The sequence below is a fragment of the Haliotis cracherodii genome, unplaced genomic scaffold, assembly GCF_022045235.1.
Source record: "Haliotis cracherodii isolate W230 unplaced genomic scaffold, xgHalCrac1.p SCAF_9, whole genome shotgun sequence".
Taxonomy (NCBI): Eukaryota; Metazoa; Mollusca; class Gastropoda; order Lepetellida; family Haliotidae; genus Haliotis; species Haliotis cracherodii.
The window spans coordinates 6,658,956-6,681,341 of record NW_027266343.1 but is presented as its reverse complement, the minus strand read 5'-3'; the positions used below and the strand labels follow the sequence as shown (position 1 = coordinate 6,681,341).

Here is a 22,386-nt window from a genome sequence, read left to right as displayed (position 1 = left end):
GTTTTAGAGAAGTCAGTTTTGTTAATGTATGTTTGTTGATTAACGTTGCACTCAGCAATATTTCAGCTATATGACGCATGTAAGTCGCCTCTTACAACAAGCATGGGTTGCTGAAGACCAATCCTAACCTGGAATCTTCAAGGGATTTAACTTAAATGGAGAAGCCTAAAGTGATCAAGGTCACACAAGGTCACGCTACTTATGTTCAACCCACATGATTATGTATGGTTCTCACAAGACCAGGGATAATGATCAGGAAGAGGTGAGGTGAAATGGGGTTTAACGTCAAGTCCAAGATTATTGCACTTATCATGCTTATATAGCGACGTGCATGTACGTGTGTGTGTTTGTGTGGCTGATTGTACTAGTCTGGACTGATGCCGATTTATAGTGCAAGCTCACTGAGATACCATGTTGCAGGTTAACATGAATACCCCACTCAGACACAGTATACTGACTCCGAGACGACCACTCCTTGTTTTAGCCCTTTATTGGTGAGCGCCAGACTGGGTAACAACAAGTACCATCTTTTAACGTCTTTTGGTATGACGCGGCCGGGGATCAAACCCCGGACATTCCGCTCTCCGGGCGGGCGCTCTACCACTAGACTACGGAGGTGGTTATGATCAGGAAGAATCTCAGATTAGAAACCATGATCAATGGACTCTGACACAGGATTCCTCCTTGCATCATAAACAATACACAGATCATGAAAACAGAAATGATATCAGGAATATAGCATATTGGTTGCATCTTGCACGTTGTTGATTTTTGGATAAAATAATCTGTTTCTTTAAAGATGGATATCTAAAAGGCTTTCAGGTGTTGCAACATAATTCATTACAAGGATCACACAATGATTATATCTAAAATGATGTACCCTATATTGATTACATGGTTAGCATGGTTGAAAACATGGAAGCATGGCAACCTCTAGAGAATACAAGAATCCTGACATAGAACGCATACACCTGTCAAGACTACTGTATAGGGATTTACATAGGATGTTAAACTAAGCGCCCCTGAAAGGCCATTTGGGAAAAACATTATTTCGGGCTTCTGTAAAGTCTATTGTCTTACATTCAGAGGTATTTTAACATCATATTTTGAGATTGCATTCAATGAATTAAAATCCTCTTCTTTATCGGTTCTGCTATCAGTGAAATAAAGGTTACCTCTACAAAGACATAAAATTGGTTAGGTCACTTCATGAATTTGGAAATTAATAATTCCAATTTGGTAATTTTTAATGACATTTGCTGCAACCTGGGGTGGAATATCGGCCTCTGAACAGGTCTGTATACAACCCTGAGTGAGCGTCTATCTACATGGTCTCAACACGACAAACTGAGGGGATAAGCACCTGTTGGCAGATGTTCTTGTACTGGTACAAGCCTTCCTTGGCCACATGGCTCTTCCGGAGCTCCACGCACAGCTCCAGATACTTCTCCATGATGGGCTCATGGATCTTCTGCCATGTCCGATGTTTCTTGCTCTTGATGACATCGTACAGAGCATCCAATGCCCTCTGCTTCTTGCCCACATCAATGAACTCTGCAAGAAGAGAAAAACACAAGCTAAGTAATCAGGACCAAACGTGAGATGCATTTGTCAAGTACTTTGATTATTTGCTCATGCCATTAACCGCTTGTTTGCCTGCCTAGGTTACTGTCAGACCATAGATATAGCTGGAAATAGTGCTGCCAAGTTAAACAAACAGGGAACTCTTCAGGATTCATAATTTAGTGCCCTTGGCACGCATATCAAAGTAATATTGCTCTTCTGTTCATTATTGGGATCTTGAACAAAAATAAAAATATTTTCAGAAATGTAATTATCACTTTATTTTAACATTGCATTCGATGCAATGGTTTAAATTAAAGCATTTTAAGCATTCATGACTCTTTTTCATGTTTATTTGTCCTGTTATCAGTAAAACAAGTCACCTTTACCATGTTTACCATTGCTTACAGTGCCATAAAATTTGCTAACGCCATATTAACAGGTTAATATGATCTGGGAAATTTGTAATGCCCTTTTGAGAACTTTTCTTTTACTTGATGTAGACTTGGCACTGAATATCAGGCTCAGAGCAGATCTAGATAAATCCATGACAAGGTTACTCCATCCTTTTTCTCAATATTTCCCCAGAATGGAAATAAAGCAACAATATTAATGACTCAAAAGTTTACTTTTTTTTACTGGTAAGAGACTCTGAAGACATGAAATCTCACGAAGCATGCAAACATACAATATTGGACTAAATCTATCAGGTATCAATAGACCTACCATGCCTACTGTAGAGGTATCACAACTGACATATGGCCTAATATCCTGGAGCCGCTAAAGAAAATGTTCGCCCCTATTTTCTTTCAAGGATCAAACAGCTCGTAATTAGCCTATTCTCACCAGAACACAACCAACCCTTATGATCCAAGAATCATGTGTAAACATGCATTTTCCGATACTTTTTCTTCAGATATCGGCCATCGGCCATCTAGTTTTTATGATCTACTATTGAGTGGCAGACAGATACTACAATCGAACCAATATCCCAATATGTGATTATCCACGATTTGTCCTTGCCAAGCTGCATAGGCTAAATTATTCAAATTAGTCAATGAGAAAGTACAGTTACTTGTCATAATGTCATTGCAGTAATCTACAATTACACACTGATTACCGACTAATTTAAACCCGGATCCGGGCTGAAGGTATGAAACATATGTTGTCATATCTAAACATGTCTGAGAACCAAATTTTACCAAACCGTCACTGGCAAGATTGCATGGCTAAAGACTGCAAATTGTTGCATATAATATCTCCATTTACATTCCAAAAAGATGTACTTTATAGGCTACAGCTTAACGCATGTCATTGCAGACATATGGAGCAATCGTCTTATAAACGTGGAATCAGTTGCTTACCATTAGCCCGTTTAAGGGCATTTTCTGGCCTTTGAAAGTAAGTCGGCATGTTTACGACATTAGGATCAAGGACGCCGTTGTTTTAGAATTTCTTTACGCTAACTTTAGCGTTTTTGCCTAAATACGTTGCGATTATCCTCGTCCACAATGGCGGCAATCACGCACATGTACTTTTTAGAACTCTGAGCAGCGCATAGGCATCGCTATACAAGCCTAAATCTATTTGCCCGTGTTTCGACAATGTTGTGAGCTTCCACGAAATAATATTTTCCACACGTATGATTATTAATACATGGTGATAGAGTGTTGGGCCGCAACAAAATTTAATCATGAAAAATGACAATTAAGAATTGTTTGGTTGAAAATATAAATTAACGAAAGCGAAACAATTCGTAGCTATGAAATGAAAATACATTCGTTGCCGATTATATTAGAATCGTTTTTCCCCAAACGTTAGAGAAGATCAAAGAAGAGATCATATATGGGTCATATGTATATATACCCCTGATACGAGTCAATCACGTGAACTGCAAAAACCAAGTTCCAACACATATTCACAATTTACGATACAAACCATTTTTTAATATTCCAAAATCAAATTAATGAGTGATACCTGTGTTCTCGAGCCAACCAACAGATAGCTTTCTAAATTGGTACGGGTTCTTTGTTTTACCGCCTTGATTTGGAAATTTCGATTTGTACAAATGAAAACTCACATAGAAAGTACATACACGTTCGATGGTATACACTGATTTTGCTTTAGAGGCCATGACCCTCAGAAACGGAATGTATTTAATTTATATTTCCACAACAATATAATGTCGCTGCCTTTTTTTTCTACTTTCGGAACTTGTCGTTTTAGTTCGATTTCGAAATGCAGAAATCATTAACAAATCAAATTAACAAATTTGCAAATGTTTCCCCGCCCAAGGAAATGCTCATAGTTCAAACCCTTGCAAATGGATTTTATAATAGTCAGAAAGTTTACAACCGCGAGCAATCAAATTAAATGCATTTGAAACACACAATGAAAAGGTATCAACTTCGGAATTTATGCTAGGAAATTATCCAAATCCGGTCGTAGTATTCATGACAATGATGCTTGTGGAACGGCAATACACGATGATCATATGTTTCAAAGGTGTAGCCTTATAAGAAACAAACGCCCAAAGTTGTCGGGAATCATATGCAAATCCGGCCATTGCGTGCATTTCCCGCTGTATCTGCGTTGGTTTGAAATGTTTAAAATCCGACTTTTGGTCCTGTGAATGGCCATCACTGCCCACGTCCATTTGTGTCCAACTAATCTCCTTCCGGGACAAGCCACACATTACGGCGTGGCTTTTTGGAAAGGGACGTGCACTTCAATTATTATTTTTTTTAAATTAACGCAAGCAACTCGAGATTTTTTATGTTTAATAGCCAAAAGTGAGTCAGTTAATTGTTTAAACAGATGGGGGATACGCACCCCTGGATGTCTCCCCTACCCCACCCTCTCCCTGAATCTGCATATGCATTATATACCTCACTGTTAGAGCACACGCCAAATAAAACGAGACAAAAAAACCTTTCCATAATATATAAGAAATCTTTCCTCCCCAGTCGATTGTACAATTCCGACTATATCATGAGCATGTGTTTATGAATCATTATCTAATAGTGATGATGCCAGCTTGGTTTTCGCGAAAAAGGAACAATTCGGCTGAAGTTCAACATTCGTAGATGTTGGTAGTTTTAGGGAAGCAGTATTCCTGCTGTCATTACGTAATATTGAGTGCGTTTTGGGAGAGAAAAACCCCACTCGTACCAGTAAGTTATGAATAAGAAACACGCAATTTTAATAGTAGTAAGATCTACCGATACTGAGAACAAACCACTTATTCTGTATATGTGAGATAACTGGTACATTATTTGTAAAGCGCAATTGTATGTGTCAGTAGACAGTAGCCAAGTCAGAAGGTGTATAGCTAAAACGGCACTCTATCGAAACAATTACAATAAAACGGTCCCACGATGAGTGAGTGAGTATGTTTTTACGTCGCTTTTAGCAATATTACAGCAATATCATGGTGGGGGACACCAGAAATGTTGCTTAACCAACGCGTTGTTAACTTTGCCCAACTACTTCTACGATCACTGTCTTCCTGACCGCTGCTCTCTACTTCTCATCTAACCCACACGGGGCGGTCGGGTAGCCTAGGCTAGTGGTTAAAGCGTTCGCTCGTCACGCCGAAGACCCGGGTTCGATTCCCGACATTGGTACAATGTGTGAAGCCCATTTCTGGTGTCCCCCGCCATGATATTGCTGGAATACTGCTAAAAGCGGCGTAAAACTTCACTCACTCACTTATATAACCCACGACTCTAAGCACTGCCATTATAATTTTATTAATTTTGATGATCAAAACGGAATATTACTGAGTGCCGCGTTAAACAAACAACAATTAAACAATCCTGTGACTGACATCATGAGCATCGATCTACACAGTTGGTATGCGATGACATGTGCCAACCAAGTCAGCGAGCCTGACCACCCGATTTCTTTAGTCACCTGTTACGACAAGCATAAGTTGCGGGAGACCAATTCTGACCTTGCTCTTCATTGGACTAAAACTAGAACATGAAAATGCGAATCGTGGTAACATTATTGATATGACCATATCGTGTTTAAATGCACAACCACCCACTCCATCAATGGTTGACACCATGAGCATTGATCCACGCAATTGGGTTAGGATTACATACATAAACCAAGTCGTCGAGCTTGACCACCGGATCCATGTCGTCGCCTCTTGATGGCGTTCAATATTCTTACTGGGAATCCCGTCTGGTGAGGATATGTAATGGATTAATTTGGTGACCTGGGTCCTGTTCCACAAAGCGATTGAAGCGCTACGATTGTCGTAAGTCTATGTTAAAGTATGGGAGTTACGATTGTCTTAGTGCTACGATCGCTTTTGTGCTGGTTCATTGCGGTACATCGTATCCCGAAGGCCTTGGTCTTACGTTGCTCATAATATCAGTCACTGGTTTGTATTGTCCAGTTTCTATTATTTATAGGCCGCTGTCATATAGAATGCGTCGTAAACATAAAACAAACAACACGTTCATATGTGTGAATATGTGATACATGCTGCCGTTTTGGACACGTTCCTTACTGCCATTTTGTTATCATGCTGTTTTAGTCTGACCCCAGTCGTCCAATATGGCGGCGCTCTGCGATCTCCTATCTGCGGGGATTATTGGTGAGTTTTAGAGGACATTTTCTAACTGATATGTAGACATGACAAAATTATGAGTAAGTGGTTTTCCTTCATCATACGTGACGCTCTGGTTTTTTTATTCGTACTTGCAATGATGTCATTCTATTTTACTCTGGTCGTGTACACACAACCGGCACTGAATTGTATGACACGCCCCCTTTTGGTGCCAAGCTAGATATTTAATGGAAATATGGAAATCTTTGACATAATTACATAAGAAGTATGTTCACCCGTCGTGAAGAACAACAAAAGCTGACATAGTTGTTCTATAGTAATAACAGCAGTTACCTCTTATGTAACATAAATTTAATTGAGCAGTCTTGTGATCTTGCTGTGGGTCATGAAGTAGGTGTTGACAGAGCAACAACTCCAGCGCATATATGGACAGGCAGCCATGTTATATCATCTAATTAATTAAAATGGTTGGAGATGGAAATAAACTTGTGCCCATTGAACTTTTTCAACAAACACCAACTAAAGGGCCAGTACGTCGAGTGTTCTGAAGCATTGTTTGTAAACAATAACAGATGCCCCATCCGAGCTTACTCTGCTCTGCTTGCCGTATTCTGCGAGAGAAGTTTCTGCTACAGTGAACACATTGTAGGTGTAGGCTAATCATGTGACCAGACCTTTTTCTTGTTTGTAAACAAATATGGTACACTTATTCTGAAATATGGTACACTTATTCTGAAATAAGAGACCAATGAAGATTCCGGGGCAACCCATGCTTGCCATAAAAGGTGAAGTCCCTATGCTTGTCGTAAAAGGCGACTAACGGGATCGGGTGGTCAGGCTCACTGACTTGGTTGATGCCTGTCATCGATCCCAAATGCGTGGATTGATGCTCATGATATCCATCACTGGATTGTCTGGTCCAGACTTGATTATTTACAGACCACCGTCATATAGCTGGAATATTGCTGAGTGCGGCGTTAAACAACAAACCAACCAACCAACCAACTGAAATAAGTACAGATGGGCCTGATGCAAGCCTTTCTGTTTGCTTTACGTATTGTTTTGCATCATTATATTAATATATTACCACAACTATGACAGCGAGGTGTATGACAATATACCTGTAGACATCAAAGTGACTGTCACAACCTCACCTTCAGGGCTCAGGTGACAGCATGTGGAGAATCAATACGCAAATGGAAATAGTTTTTCATGCTTTAGGATATGTTGTCAATGAAAGTTACACATTTCGTGAAATATGTTTTTCTAAATGTGTAGACTCGTCAAAAATGAATCATCAACTGATGCAATATCTTGAGTGGACTGTGCAAGATGTGATGATGTGACAGGTTCTACGCTTGGTAGGAGAGGGATTATCTTCCTACAACCGACAGAGCTCCAGATAAGCTTTTGGTGTTGTGGGTATTTTACCCATGCATTTTAAAATCATTGGGTATCAGTAATTCTATCTGCAAATTCAAATTTCTGTTACCCACTAGTTTTTACACATGTGGGTATTTAAGTTAAATATTTAAAAACACTATTCATCTAGTCCCTGCAAACTCTTGTCGTTTGGGTTCGAGAGCTTTATAGGACTCAAAAATACCGCGATACTTCCACAAGAAAGTGTGATGGCAAATGATCATGATGTAACTGTCATGTGGAGTTTGGTAAGGTTGACGGAATGTCCGTATATAATTTCAAAATAAGTTGCTGATTTGCTAATCGAATACGCAGGGTTACTTCACAATATTTTGATGATACGCACTATGAAGTGATGATTAGTGAACCATCCAAAATGAAAATACAAAATTAACTTTTACACCTTTAATTAACCCACAAGTATATACAAATGTATTTACAATCGTCTCCTAAACAGTGGAGACATGTTGTTTGCTTTTGTTAACAGTTGGTTCTGTTAAATATGAATTCAAGGTCCCTTACTGGGACTAGTTTCCCCTGTTGCCCATCTGACAACAGTCTGACCTAACCAAGATCAGCTTTGAGCCAAGCCCAACAAACATCCCTTACCGGGAATAATTGATATGTTGCCCCTTTGACAACCCAGGCTAGACTGATTAGTGCATGTATTTTGAAGCCACAGCTGGACTTCGAATCACGGATTTCACGTGCTTATTTCCGCGAAGCATTTTACGTTTTTAGTCTTGTTTTTTACTCCAGAAACGGGTGTTCTCCAACCCATTTCCCCTCTCCTTGATAGATTCTAATCTATCAAGTTAAATAAATAGATGCATTATTTCATTTAACATATCACATATCAAATTTTTGAAAATGCATCAATACATAAAAAGTATCAAACATCAATTCAAAAGATCAAAAGCTTTCAAAACACCAATGCATTCTGAGAATTTGGAAATGTCCATAAAAAATCAATTCTTACGAACAAATAGTCTCATTTTTGAAACAAAATACATTTTAGTCACATCTGTTGTCAGTACTTACAAAATCACAATTCTTCTGTCCGAAAGCACTGTCGTTATTCCATAAGTTCACAAACAAATTATCCTTGAATCTTAGCGATCTCTCTCCTGGAATCTGTATCCTGGAATCTGTATCCTGGAATCTGTATCCTGGAATCTGTATCCTGGAATCTTTGTCTCCTGGAATCCCAGAGTCCTGGAATCTTATATCCTGGAATCCCAGAGTCCTGAAGTCTCCTTGAAGTTCTGATGTCCAAACTGTTCATGGTCTGCTAGACTCATCCTGTCCATCTTCTTCATTCCATTCCAATGGGCATAATTTGCTGATTGGCCTGGACAGAATAGACTGTCCCACTTGAACATTAGCAACTCGTACATGGCCATCAGACCCTGGAAACGTCTTTATTATACGTCCAAGCTGCCATTCTCCTCGAGGTACATTTGGAGAAATGACCAACACCATGTCCTTTTCCTTTAGATCCTTTTGTGGTTTTTGCCACTTCTTCCTCGTGTTCAATGTTGGCAGCCATTCTCGCATCCACCTCTTCCAGAACTGTTTTACCAGCTCTTGCACCTTGCGCCATCTCTTTCTAGGATTAAAGTCTGTTTCATCAACTGACTGTGGCGCAAATACACCTCCAACCTGCCCATGGAGAAAATGATTTGGTGTTATTGGCGTATCGTTGAGAGGATGAGCTGACTGGTAGGTCAGTGGACGAGAATTTATAAGAGCTTCTGCTCCTGCCATTGCGGTGATGAGGTCCTCATCTGTAATGCTTCCATTTCCGAGAATAGCATATATTGCACGTTTTGAAGCCTTTATCATGCTTTCAAAGACACCGCCAAAGTGTGAAGCAAGTGGAGGGTTAAAATACCATTTTACACCTCTGTTGGCAAGAGATCTAGATACAGCATTTTGATTGATTTGCTGTACAAGTTCTTTTAATTCCTTTACTGCACCAACGAAATTAGTACCATTGTCAGATACAACTACTTCAGGAAGTCCTCTTCTACTTGCCATGCGATAAAATGAATTCAGAAACGAATCCGTATCCAATCCATATGAAATCTCAAGATGAACGGCTCGGGTGGCAAGACAAGTAAATAAGCAAAGATAGCGTTTCTGTCTTTTCTTTGCTCTACCCTGAATGGTGACAAAAGGACCAGCAAAGTCTACTCCAGCAGGAGTAAAAGCTCGCAATGAAGGTTGCAGTCTAAATTTTGGTAATGGTGCCATTACTTGACAAGCTTGCTTAGCCTTGCTTCGTTTGCATGTTGCACACTCTCGTTCCCACTCTCGTATTTCTTCTCTGCTCGAGATGATCCAATACTTGGAAGACAGGGATGCCAGTGTTTGATTTGTGCCTGTTGAGTGATTTCCTAACTCATGAAAGTGTTTTACTATGAGTTTAGTAACCCAGTTTCTTCTAGGTAGAATTATTGGAAACCTTGAGTTAAAGGAAAGACACTCTGCATGTTTGAGTCTCCCATCAATTCGCATGAGTTCTCTGTCATCAAGGACTGGAGTAAGACTGATTATTTTGGATTTGGAAGACAATGGTTTTCCTTTTGACAAAGCTTGATACTCATCTGAGAAACATGTTTGTTGAACTTTGCAGATTATTTTTGCCTCAGCATCTTCGATCTCTTCGGCAGACAATTCACCGACATTTGCCAACTCCTTTGGAACAGAACAGTTGTGGAGAAAGCGGTAGACCCAAGCGTTTACTCTAGTGAGTTTTGTCCAACTGGAATATCTTGCTGGCTCTAATCGGCATTCATCTTCAATGCATTCATCAATAACATAAGCACTGTTACTTTTTAAGATAACGCTATTGGACTTTTTCTGAAGGGAGTTTACGTTTTGTTTTGGCCAGTTATTTTCCCCTTGCTGTAGGAAATCTGGTCCGCACCACCACATGCTGTTGAGCATAATAGAAGATGATACACCACGGGATATCATGTCTGCAGGATTCAATTCTGAAGGGACATAATTCCACTGAGAGGGATTAGTTGCAGCTTGTATTTTTCCAATTCTGTTGGCAACGAATGTTTTGAATGAACGGCTGTTGCTTTTTATCCAACAGAGCACATTATTGCTGTCTGACCAGAATATCACACTCTTCAGGTCTTCAGCTTTTGTAAATGCTGTTTTAGTTTTTGCCTTTTGATGCTTTAAACCACGAATTATCTGGCCGATATCGTGCTCATCTATCCCTTGAGCTCTATGCTCATTGGGAACATATTCCACATAATCCAGATAGGACATGTTAACAGCCTAAACAAAAGTGCATATAAAACTTCAAATTTCACTCAAATACTGCCATTGTGATTTGACTTAAGTTCAACTTAGTGATAACAATATCAAACAGTTACAAATTACTTCTAAAACTCATTTTTAAAACAAACCACGCTCTGCTACCAATAAATGAAGTGATGATTAGTGAACCATCCAAAATGAAAATACAAAATTAACTTTTACACCTTTAATTAACCCACAAGTATATACAAATGTATTTACAATCGTCTCCTAAACAGTGGAGACATGTTGTTTGCTTTTGTTAACAGTTGGTTCTGTTAAATATGAATTCAAGGTCCCTTACTGGGACTAGTTTCCCCTGTTGCCCATCTGACAACAGTCTGACCTAACCAAGATCAGCTTTGAGCCAAGCCCAACAAACATCCCTTACCGGGAATAATTGATATGTTGCCCCTTTGACAACCCAGGCTAGACTGATTAGTGCATGTATTTTGAAGCCACAGCTGGACTTTGAATCACGGATTTCACGTGCTTATTTCCGCGAAGCATTTTACGTTTTTAGTCTTGTGTTTTACTCCAGAAACGGGTGTTCTCCAACCCACACTAGGTTTATTTTTGTGGCGCATCTGTAATGTTCGTTGTGTATTTGATACGCTTGAATTTTATTTCACTGCGTTTTTCTGCATTTCTGATGTGTATTTTACGCAGATACACAGCTTATCTGGAGCTCTGAATCGAGGCATTTTATTGTAATCAAGGCTTTGAGATACACCAGCTTCTAATCCAATCAAGTGGGCATTTAGTATTTTAATAACTCAGTTACTCTGCGCAGTGCTTGGGTTGTGGGTTTCAGGATTTAAAAACACCAGGAACAGTCAACGTACAGGCCGTTTGAATAGAGTCCCTTATAGCAGTAAAACCAGAGCTGTACTGGTCCTTGTTCAACAAAATCGATCTTAGCGCTACGACTGTCATAAGTCTATTTTAAAGCATGAGAGGTATGATAATCTTAGCACTAAAATCGCCCTGATCACATGAATTTTTTTTCACATGAACAAAGAGTTAAAAACATAAAGCAAATCGAAATGATCCCCATGTTATTTTCACCTATACAATGTTGTGTTGTCATATATCACTGTCTGTAGCCATGCTGTCTAATCCTGTATTCTCCTTTGACACTACAGACTGCCATGTGGTATGTCCCTAAAGTTCAGAGGTAGCCAAATGACTTCCTTGAAAAATATCTTGTGGCAATTAAATTCTATTGCTTCACAGCTGATTGTGGAAAACATGTCTCCTAATAATTGTACTTGCATATGATACCTCCTAACGTCGACAATGAACAGAAATACATAAATATTAATGTCAGTAGTATTTTATTTCAGTAGACAATGCTTATTTGATAAACAAGGATATACATACAAAATCTAGTAACATAAAATGCATCTTTCTTCGAGCCACAAGTAACAAAAATCAAGCACAGTTTCCACTAATATACAATTTCAAGACTACTGCTATGACTTGTACATATTATAATAGTTACTTGATAAAAGATCATTTCAAATGCTTTTGGCTACCTTCAATATTGGCGTGACTTCTTGATTTTACCACTGGCTATCTGAAAAAAATACTCGTAGCCATATGGCTACTTGGTAAAAATTGAAACTTTGAGGCCTGAACATTGTGTGGCCATGATGTTGCAGAGAAGGACAGGAATGGGGATGTGTTGTGGACCTGGTCCTACCCGTCTGCATCCCCAGACCAGAGGGAGATGCTCCTCCACAAGTGCGGACTCAGCTCAGGGCTGCTCCAACCTCTGAGCTTCATCTTCTACCAGTGGCAACAGCGATGGTATTACCTGCTGCACACAGACATCAGTGAGGAACCTGCTCTGCCTAAAGTAAGACAAATTCCACACAGTATTACCTCCTTTTGATGTCACCAGAGCTAATATTATTTTATTTCTTTAGATTATTTACGATGTTGTGATAAATCTGATAAAAAAAATGCAAAAATACAAAGTCTTTCTTGTTCATCTTACCAGGGCAAGGGAGCTAACTGACTATTGAAGTCCAGTTTCCACCCTTGCCAACTAGGCTGGAATTTCGTAGCTCGATTATGGCACCACCTGTGGCCAACTGTCTAGCAGATAATCTTAAGACTACTTACGTATTCAGATTTATTCAGATTTGTTATGGTCATCATCTGGTCTGTCTGTCCATACATCCGTATTTGAAAACCGTGAAAGATTTTTCATTAAACTTGGTACGTGTATTAACCAGGGGTGAAGTGGTGCCTTTGGTATTGGGGGACCAGGGATTTGTCATCTTCTGATCTCATTAAAACCAGATTTTAGTTCTCGCTATCGTTAAACAAGGATCTGAGGATATCCCATTACGGGTCACATCAGAACGACCTTTCATCCAACCAATCAGAGCGTCGCTTACCAGATCGTGAAAGTGACAGTCGGAATGTGTTTTCTGATCATGCAACCATGAAATATTCAACACGGGGTATTCCGATTGACAATTACGGGTTTTATGATTATATCCATACAATCTATTCCATCTATAAGCCATTCCAGAATGTTCATCTTATCAGTTTTAACATTTTGAATCGAGAATAGGTCAAAATATGTTTCGAAAGTAGTCGCCAGTTTGAAACCAGTGTCGTAAAGGTCGAGAAAGCTGCCTTCTGATTGGCTAATGTTTATATCTTGTCAGTCATTTCATTGGTCGGTCAAAATTAACGAAAGGTCGTTCTGACGTGACCCATAATGGGATGTCCTCAGATCTTTGTTTAGCGGTAGAGAAAACTAAGATCTGATTTTAAAGAGATTGGAATGCGGGCAGGTAACTTTGAAGATAAGCAGGCAACACTGATGGGTCACCTACCCAACTGACTTGTTGGGTTTTAGAAATATTTCAAAAACTGCTGCCAAATGCCAATGAAACATCTCTACCTGTATGTCTGGTTTCTTAAAGGTGACCAATGTTTCACTGGTGTTGGTGACAAGGGACTTCAACCCGGAAAAGTATGAGCGTTTGGGCGAGATCCTGAGCAAGCTATACCGTGAGAAGGGCAGTCCGTCCGCCATGCTGGAGGCGTACATGGGCGTGGTGACGAGAGGAGTCTGTGCTACGGATGATAATGGGAAGTTCTCAGTCAAAGACTTTGGTAACAGAAAAGCCTATGCCAAAAGCAATGTCAAAAGTGAGTTCCTGCTTTTGTAGCAGTTTTGTGTGTCGCAAGCATGTCAACATTATGTGTCAAATAGGGCTGGGATGAGTCCAAAATTTACTACCCGGGAACCCGACCCCTATTACCCAACCCTACCCAGAGAGTTTGGCACAAAATGTCCCATTTGGAATTGTTTAAAAAATATGTAGATACATGTGTGGCGATATGACAAAGATGTCTTCGTTTGTTAACTGTGTTTAATCACTGTAAGTGTAGCAGTGTACAAGAGTGTGGCTGAAGCCATGTGCTTGCAGTCAGCAGCATACTCATGAGAGTTATCTCCCCTCCTGTCTTTGGCTGAGGCCCATTTAAGGATGGGGCCCACTTAGGGTTTAGCTAATACCACAAAATGTATAAAACGATCTGTTCATGCTGACATTGAAGTTGACTGAAACTGAAGCTTTACTCAAACATATAACAGTCAGAAAGAATGCGCATGTTGTCAGAAAGATATACGAACATTAGCAACTAGTAGGTAAACATGAATTATTCTCACTGAACAGTATATCACGTGACTAACAGCGGGTATTGGTAGACCTGTAGGTACCCAGATCCTACTAAGTACCCACCCAACCCAAGTACTTCTGACCCCACATGAGCCTGTATACCGTCAGCAAAAATCCAAAATTTTTTATTCTGGCCTAATATGTGACCGTATACCATCAGTAACTGCCATCTTGGACTTTCCAACACCCACCTCACATATTTCACATGGACATTCTGCTACCAAAGTTCATTATTTGACACTGTTTTCTGTTTTTCTATCATTAATTGTGATGTGCAAGGACATAAATCTGTTTTTAGATCACGTTCGTGACTTAATTGATAAAGATTACAGTTGAAATTTTCAACAAGGTTTGGCCTCTAAGTTTTGTATGGTCCTGTGTGTGTCAGAAGTGTCATCATTGTGTCAGAAGTGTTTATGTATGTAGTATTTTATAGCCCATTGTATCTCACAACTGATGTGGGGCACAGGTGGCCCAGTTGTTTTAGGGGCTGCCTTTCGCTGTGCAGAGTTGCGTCCCTTGGGCACGCCAGAAACCTATGATCATGGGTTCGAATCCCGGTTCTCCATGATTATGTTTCTAGGTTTGTCAGCACCATACCCATGCTCGTGGGTTTCACCAAAGTGGTAAACGTAGAAGACATGCTTCACTTCAGTTTTTCCTCCTGCATTAAGCTGACAGGCTGTGGTATACCTAGAATACTGTACAATGCCCTGAGAATGTAGTTTTATCATTGTTGTGTCATTGTGTGTTGCAGATGTTGTCCAGACACTGGGCCTGGAGACAATACTGTTGTACACAGCTCTCATGTTAAAGAAACGAATAGCCATCTACTTTCCTCCACATTCCCTGGCCGACCTACTGGTGTTCACAAGGTACCTCCTTCTCACATACACCCACATATTCTGGCCGACCTACTGGTGTTCACAAGAAACCTCCTTCTCACATCCACCCACATATTCTGGCCGACCTACTGGTGTTCACAAGGTACCTCCTTCTCACATCCACCCACATATTCTGGCCGACCTACTGGTGTTCACAAGGTACCTCCTTCTCACATCCACCCACATATTCTGGCCGACCTACTGGTGTTCACAAGGTACCTCCTTCTCACACACATCAACATATTCTGGCCGACCTACTGGTGTTCACAAGGTACCTCCTTCTCACATCCACCCACATATTCTGGCCGACCTACTGGTGTTCACAAGGTACCTCCTTCTCACACACATCAACATATTCTGGCCGACCTACTGGTGTTCACAAGGTACCTCCTTCTCACATCCACCCACATATTCTGGCCGACCTACTGGTGTTCACAAGGTACCTCCTTCTCACATACACCCACCCACATATTCTGGCCGACCTACTGGTGTTCACAAGGTACCTCCTTCTCACATACACCCACCCACATTCCCTGGCCGACCTACTGGTGTTCACAAGGTACCTCCTTCTCACATACACCCACATATTCTGGCCGACCTATTGGTGTTCACAAGGTACCTCCTTCTCACATACACCCACATATTCTGGCCGACCTACTGGTGTTCACAAGGTACCTCCTTCTCACATACACCCACATATTCTGGCAGACCTATTGGTGTGCACAAGGTACCTCCTTCTCACATCCACCCACATATTCTGGCCGACCTACTGGTGTTCACAAGGTACCTCCTTCTCACATCCAACCACATATTCTGGCAGACCTACTGGTGTTCACAAGGTACCTCCTTCTCACATACACCCACATATTCTGGCAGACCTACTGGTGTTCACAAGGTACCTCCTTCTCACATCCACCCACATATTCTGGCCGACCTACTGGTGTTCACAAGGTACCTCCTTCTCACATACACCCACATATTCTGGCCGACCTACTGGTGTTCACAAGGTACCTCCTTCTCACATACACCCACATATTCTGGCAGACTTACTGGTGTTCACAAGGTACCTCCTTCTCACATACACCCACATATTCTGGCAGACTTACTGGTGTTCACAAGGTACCTCCTTCTCACATCCACCCACATATTCTGGCCGACCTACTGGTGTTCACAAGGTACCTCCTTCTCACATACACCCACATATTCTGGCCGACCTACTGGTGTTCACAAGGTACCTCCTTCTCACATACATCCACATATTCTGGCAGACTTACTGGTGTTCACAAGGTACCCCCTCTCACAGAGCAAAACCATCTCAGAAGAAGACATATAAACAACTCTATGTCTTACCGTAAAAATACTAACCATCGTGCTCTGTATTTATTCCAACTAAAAACTCACTCACTCACTCACGCTGTACTACTTGGGTCTTTCCCCTCTCATCAGGAGTGAGTGAGTACGGTTTTATGTCGCTTTTAGCAATATTCCAGCAATATCACGGCGGGGGACACCGGAAATGGGCTTCACACATTGTACCCATGTCGGGAATCGAACCCGGGTCTTCAGCGTGACAAGCGAACGCTTTAATCACTAGGCTACCCGACCGCCCCCCTCTCATCAGGATTTCACATGTTGATCAATCTCATTAAAATCAGATCTTAGTTCTCGCTACCGCTAAACAAAGATCTGAGGACATCCCATTATGGGTCATGTCAGATCAACCTTGTGTGAACCCTGACAAGAAGTCGACATTAGCCAATCAGAAGGCAGCTTTCTCGTGCTTTACGGCACTGATTTCAAATTGGCGACTACGCTTTCAAACATATTTTGACAAATTCTCGATTAAAAATTTGTAACCTGAACAAAAGAACATTCTGGAATGGCTATTAAATGGTCCAGATTGTATGGATTCAGTCGTTAAGCCTGTAACTATCATTGGGGATACCCCGTGTTAAAGTTTTCGAGGTTGCATGATTAGAAGTCACATTCCGACTGTCACTTTCATGATCTGGTAAGCGACGCTCTGATTGATTGGCTGAAAGGTAGTTCTGACGTGACCCCTAATGGGATGTTCTCAGACATTTTATTTAGCGGTAGCGAGAACCAAGATATGATTTTAATGAGATTGACATGTTGATATAACTGCAGTGCTGTCACTGTACACGATTGGTGTATGTCCTTGTTCTTGCAGATCCCTGCCTGCCTTGGTTTGGCATCGACAGAACTGGAGCATCGTATATCCCTACGTCTCACTCACCAGCATCGAGCTGGAGGGGCTGAAAGCTGTCAGCCATTATGTGGCAGGATTCACTGAGGCAGAAGTAGAGGGGAGGTAGGTTGGTGTGATACACATGGACTGATGGAGACAGTTGTGGCAGAGTTCATTGAGGCTGAAGTAGAGGGGAGGTAGGTTGGTGTGATACACATGGACTGATGGAGACAGTTGTGGCAGGATTCACTGAGGCTGACGTAGAGGGGAGGTAGGTTGGTGTGATACACATGGACTGATGGAGACAGTTGTGGCAGAGTTCACTGAGGCAGAAGTAGAGGGGAGGTAGGTTGGTGTGAGATGTGTAGACTGATGGAGACAGTTGTGGCAGAGTTCACTGAGGCAGAAGTAGAGGGGAAGAAGGTTGGTGTGAGATGTGTAGACCGATGGAGACAGTTGTGGCAGAGTTCACTGAGGCAGAAGTAGAGGGGAAGAAGGTTGGTGTGAGATGTGTAGACCGATGGAGACAGTTGTGGCAGAGTTCACTGAGGCAGAAGTAGAGGGGAAGAAGGTTGGTGTGAGATGTGTAGACCGATGGAGACAGTTGTGGCAGAGTTCACTGAGGCAGAAGTAGAGGGGAGGTAGGTTGGTGTGAGATGTGTAGACCGATGGAGACAGTTGTGGCAGAGTTCACTGAGGCAGAAGTAGAGGGGAAGAAGGTTGGTGTGAGATGTGTAGACTGATGGAGACAGTTGTGGCAGAGTTCACTGAGGCAGAAGTAGAGGGGAAGAAGGTTGGTGTGAGATGTGTAGACTGATGGAGACAGTTTTGGCAGAGTTCACTGTGGCTGAGGTAGAGGGGAGGTAGGTTGGTGTAAGACACACGGACTGATGAGTGAGGTGAAATGAGGTCCAAGATAATAGCGTCCAAGATTATTGCACTTATATAGCAACGTGCGTGTGTGCAGGCGTGCGTGTCCGGACTGATGCCGATTTTATAGTGCTATCCAACTGAGATATCATGCCGCAGTTTAACATGAATACCCTACTCAAACACAGTATACGGACTCTGAGCCGACCAGTCCTTGTTTTAACCGCTTTATGCAGAGCGCCAGCCAGGGTAACAACAAGTACCATCTTTTAACATCATTTGGTATGACGCGACCAGGGATCAAACCCCGGACCTTTCCCTCTCCAGCGGATGTTCAACCACTAAACCACGGAGGTGGTCCATGGACTGATGGAGACAGTTGTAGACACAGACAGAAGACGCTTCTGTGTAACCATGGTTTCCCCACTAACCTAAACACATCTCCTTTCAGACCAGATCTATATGATGTGTTTGTGAACGGCCCTTCTGGACAGATAACTGTAGCGTCTCATGCTAAAGGTAAGAATGGTATCTCTCTCAGCATATATAGGCCTGTATGCTGTGACTCCACATATTACAGATATATATACCAGTTCTGATGTCAAATGCTTCAAGACTTCCTTCATCCTAACTGTTAATTCTGACCTAGGCAGGGCCCACTTGCACATGGCGATCTCAGCGCAATGACAATCTTAATTCTATGTTAGAGTATGGGAGTTATGATCATCGTAGTGCTAAGATTTCTCATTAAGTTTGAAAATATTCATCTTGGGACTTTTTCTGACAGTATTCGTTGACATTGAAGTTCAAGTTATTGAGTGTGAACTGGCAGTCCATCAGTTTGAGAGTATTATATCTTGAATATTCATGATTTGAATTGATGGGATAATAATATCCATGAGCACTAGATAAAGGTTGCAGTTGCATTTACAGTGACCTCTGGCTCAAACCAAAGTTCAAATCTGAAAAAAGTGTTTTTCAGTCAGTGAAGACAAACTATTAAATCAACAAGTCATTTGTCATGGTTGTGTCAAAGGTCAAGATCACTTTAAGTTTACTGAAGGTCATTCAGTCACATAGTTTTACTCTGAAAGTATTGGCCATAAGGTATTGAGACTTCATATTTCTAACGTATTACATAACTCAGGCTAGAGTGAGTGAGTGAGTGAGTTTGGTTATACCCCGCTTTTAGCAATATTCCAGCAGTATCATGGCGGGGGACACCAGAAATGGGCTTCACACACATTGTACCTATGTCGGGATTCGAACCCGGGTCCTCGGTGACAAGAGAACGCTTTAACCACTAGGCTACCCGACTGTTCAAACTGAGGCTACAAGTGGTTTTGCCTGTGCATGGGCGGATACAGAGCGGGGGTGCGCACCCCCCCCCCCTTTTATTTCGAAAAAAATCTTTATTTCTGTATAAATTACCACCAAAGACAATAAATAGATCTTAATTGTGCACCCCCCCTTTTCAAAAAAGCTGTATCCGCCCATGATGTGACAGATGAATATTTAAGTTCATGGTAACTTATTAGGAAATGAGCATCCCAAATAAAACCTTGTTGCCTTGACGAACTTGACGAACAGGATGTAAGTGAACACGATAGTGTTATGAAGTACTTGCTCACACTGCATTGACATAGTTGAAACAAAGTCAAGAAGCAACACCTCCAGCTGTTGGAATCCCCAGGACATTGCTGATCAGTTTGTTGTGGCTTTATAGATGCTCTGGCGATGGGGAAACTCCACAAGGATATAGCACTACTGATGGTTCAAACAGTCGAATCAGCTGACACCACGGATGAGGACATGATAAAGGTTTGTTTGTTTGTTTGTTTGTTTGTTTGTTTGTTTGTTTGCCACACTCAGCAATATTCCAGCCATATAACGTCAGTCTGTAAATTATCGAGTCTGGACCACGCAATCCAGTGATTGATGCCATGAGCATCGATCCACGCGGTTTGGATACGATCATGCATCAACCAAGTCAGCGAGCATGACCACCCAATCCTGTTAGTCGCTTCTTACAACAAGCACAGTTGCCTCTTCAGGCAAGCATGGGTTACTGAAGACCTATCTAACCTGGATATTCATGGGGTGATAAAGGTGAGGTACCAGAAACAAGAGTATGCCTGTGCTACTTTTTATGTATTCATTCCTCTGTTTGGGGGCACGGGTGGACCAGTTGTCTGAGCCGCAATTTGCTGTGCAGAGTTGCCTCTCTTGGGCACGCCAGAAACCTATGATTGTGGGTTCGAATCCCGGTTCGAATCCCGGTTCACCCCGATTATGTTTCTAGGTTTGTCAGCACCATACCTGTGCTTGTGGGTTTCGCCAAAGTGGTAAACGTCTGACACCTGCATCAATTGGGGCTTTCCTCCTACATTAAGCTGACACGCTGTGATATGACTGGAATACTGTTAAAAGCGGCATTAAACCACTCACTCACTCAATCATTCCTCTGTTGACAATTTACCCAGTGAGAAATACCTCCTCAAATGCTGAAACAAATATGATGCAGATAAGCAGCAATCAACCTTCTTTGCAGGAGTTGGCTGGGAAGACCAAGGAGCTGTTGAGCAACCTCCGGTCTCTGGCCTCTGACGAGGGAGACGGGCGACTGACGCTGACTTTGGACAACCTGAAACAACGAAAGATGCCACCAGCGACAGAGAACTTCCTGTTCAGCCTGGCAGCGTGTGAAGGACTTGTTAAGTTCTGACTGGGAGGTCTGGTCACTGCTTCCCAATATACCTCAGTGTAGATATACATCCATGTGGACAATTCATCAATGAACACAAATCAGGACTGACTTGCCACCCAACCCGTTGTACATAAATGTAGCTGTGACCCAATGTTCATGTGTGTCAACTATTGTAAATATGTCCAGCCTTTGTCTCTTAGTCTAACCAGATGTCATCTTCCTGAGGCAAGGGAGTTAACTGACTATAACAGTCCAGTTTCCATCCTTGCCGAACTGGGCTGGAATTATGGAGGCTAGGCTAACGAGTCTTACATAGTCCATCAAAATCATATAATGAAGACGACATCCAATTCGTAAACAGCCATGCAGATTTTGGTCGACTGCAGGATTTGCAACGCATGTGTACCTCCCAGAATCAAGCCCAGAAATTCCAGCCATGGCAACTGGACTTTTACAGTCAGCTAACTCCCTCGCCTCAGAAAGGTGACCGGATGTTTAATATTAGCGTCCATGTTTATGAAGGAAGGTGAGTGCGTGCGCGTGTGCATCTGTGTCTGTCTGTCAAGTGTAATTATGGACAGCAATCCATGCTGTGTGTTGCCTGGAACCAATTCCACCCTGGAATTCCCATGGTTACGGTTCATTGGTGAAGCCACCAGAACAATGTTAAAAGTCATGAAAACCTTTTGACTGATCTTAGTGCTTGAAAGTGACAGTCGGAATGTGTTTCCTAATAATGCAACCACTAAATATTTAACACGGAGTATTCCGAAAGACAGTTACGGGTTTTATGATTATATCCATACAATCTAGGCCATCTATAAGCCATTCCAGAATATTCTTTTTATCAGTTTTAATTTTTTTTTAAATCGAGAATATGTCAAAATATGTTTCGAAGCGTAGTCACCAGTTTGAAACTTGTGTCGTAAAGCTCGAGGAAAGCTGCCTTCTGATTGGCTAATGTCGATTTCTTGTCGGTCAAAATTCGCAAAAGGTTGTTCTGACGTGCCCCGTATTGGGATGTCATCAGATCTTTGTTTAGCGGTAGCGAAAACTAAGATCTGATTTTAATGAGATTGACAAGCTGTGAAGATTGGTATTCCAACTGTATATGGTTGTTGCAT

General features: G+C 41.6%; 2 protein-coding genes across 2 annotated transcripts in view; one reads left to right on the top strand and one right to left on the bottom strand.

Moving 5' to 3' along the window:
- The window catches only part of LOC139453321 (eukaryotic translation initiation factor 3 subunit A-like), a 33,988-nt gene extending 30,880 nt beyond the window's left edge, over nucleotides 1-3,108 (bottom strand). The window contains exons 1-2 of the mRNA XM_071234988.1: nucleotides 2,928-3,108; nucleotides 1,364-1,554 (exon numbers count right to left, since the gene is read on the bottom strand). Of these exons, the coding sequence (XP_071091089.1) occupies nucleotides 1,364-1,554; nucleotides 2,928-2,976 (240 nt within the window). The 5' untranslated portion in view covers nucleotides 2,977-3,108. The remainder of the gene's footprint in view (nucleotides 1-1,363; nucleotides 1,555-2,927) is intronic.
- Nucleotides 3,109-6,128: 3,020 nt separating this feature from the next.
- LOC139452414 (DENN domain-containing protein 10-like) lies at nucleotides 6,129-21,766 on the top strand. Its single transcript, XM_071233885.1, has 8 exons — nucleotides 6,129-6,172; nucleotides 12,550-12,746; nucleotides 13,831-14,059; nucleotides 15,350-15,467; nucleotides 17,668-17,808; nucleotides 19,007-19,074; nucleotides 20,282-20,376; nucleotides 21,107-21,766. The coding sequence occupies exons 1-8, from the start codon at nucleotides 6,133-6,135 to the stop codon at nucleotides 21,278-21,280; spliced, it is 1,062 nt and encodes a 353-aa protein (XP_071089986.1). The 5' UTR covers nucleotides 6,129-6,132; the 3' UTR covers nucleotides 21,281-21,766.
- Nucleotides 21,767-22,386: the final 620 nt, after the last annotated feature.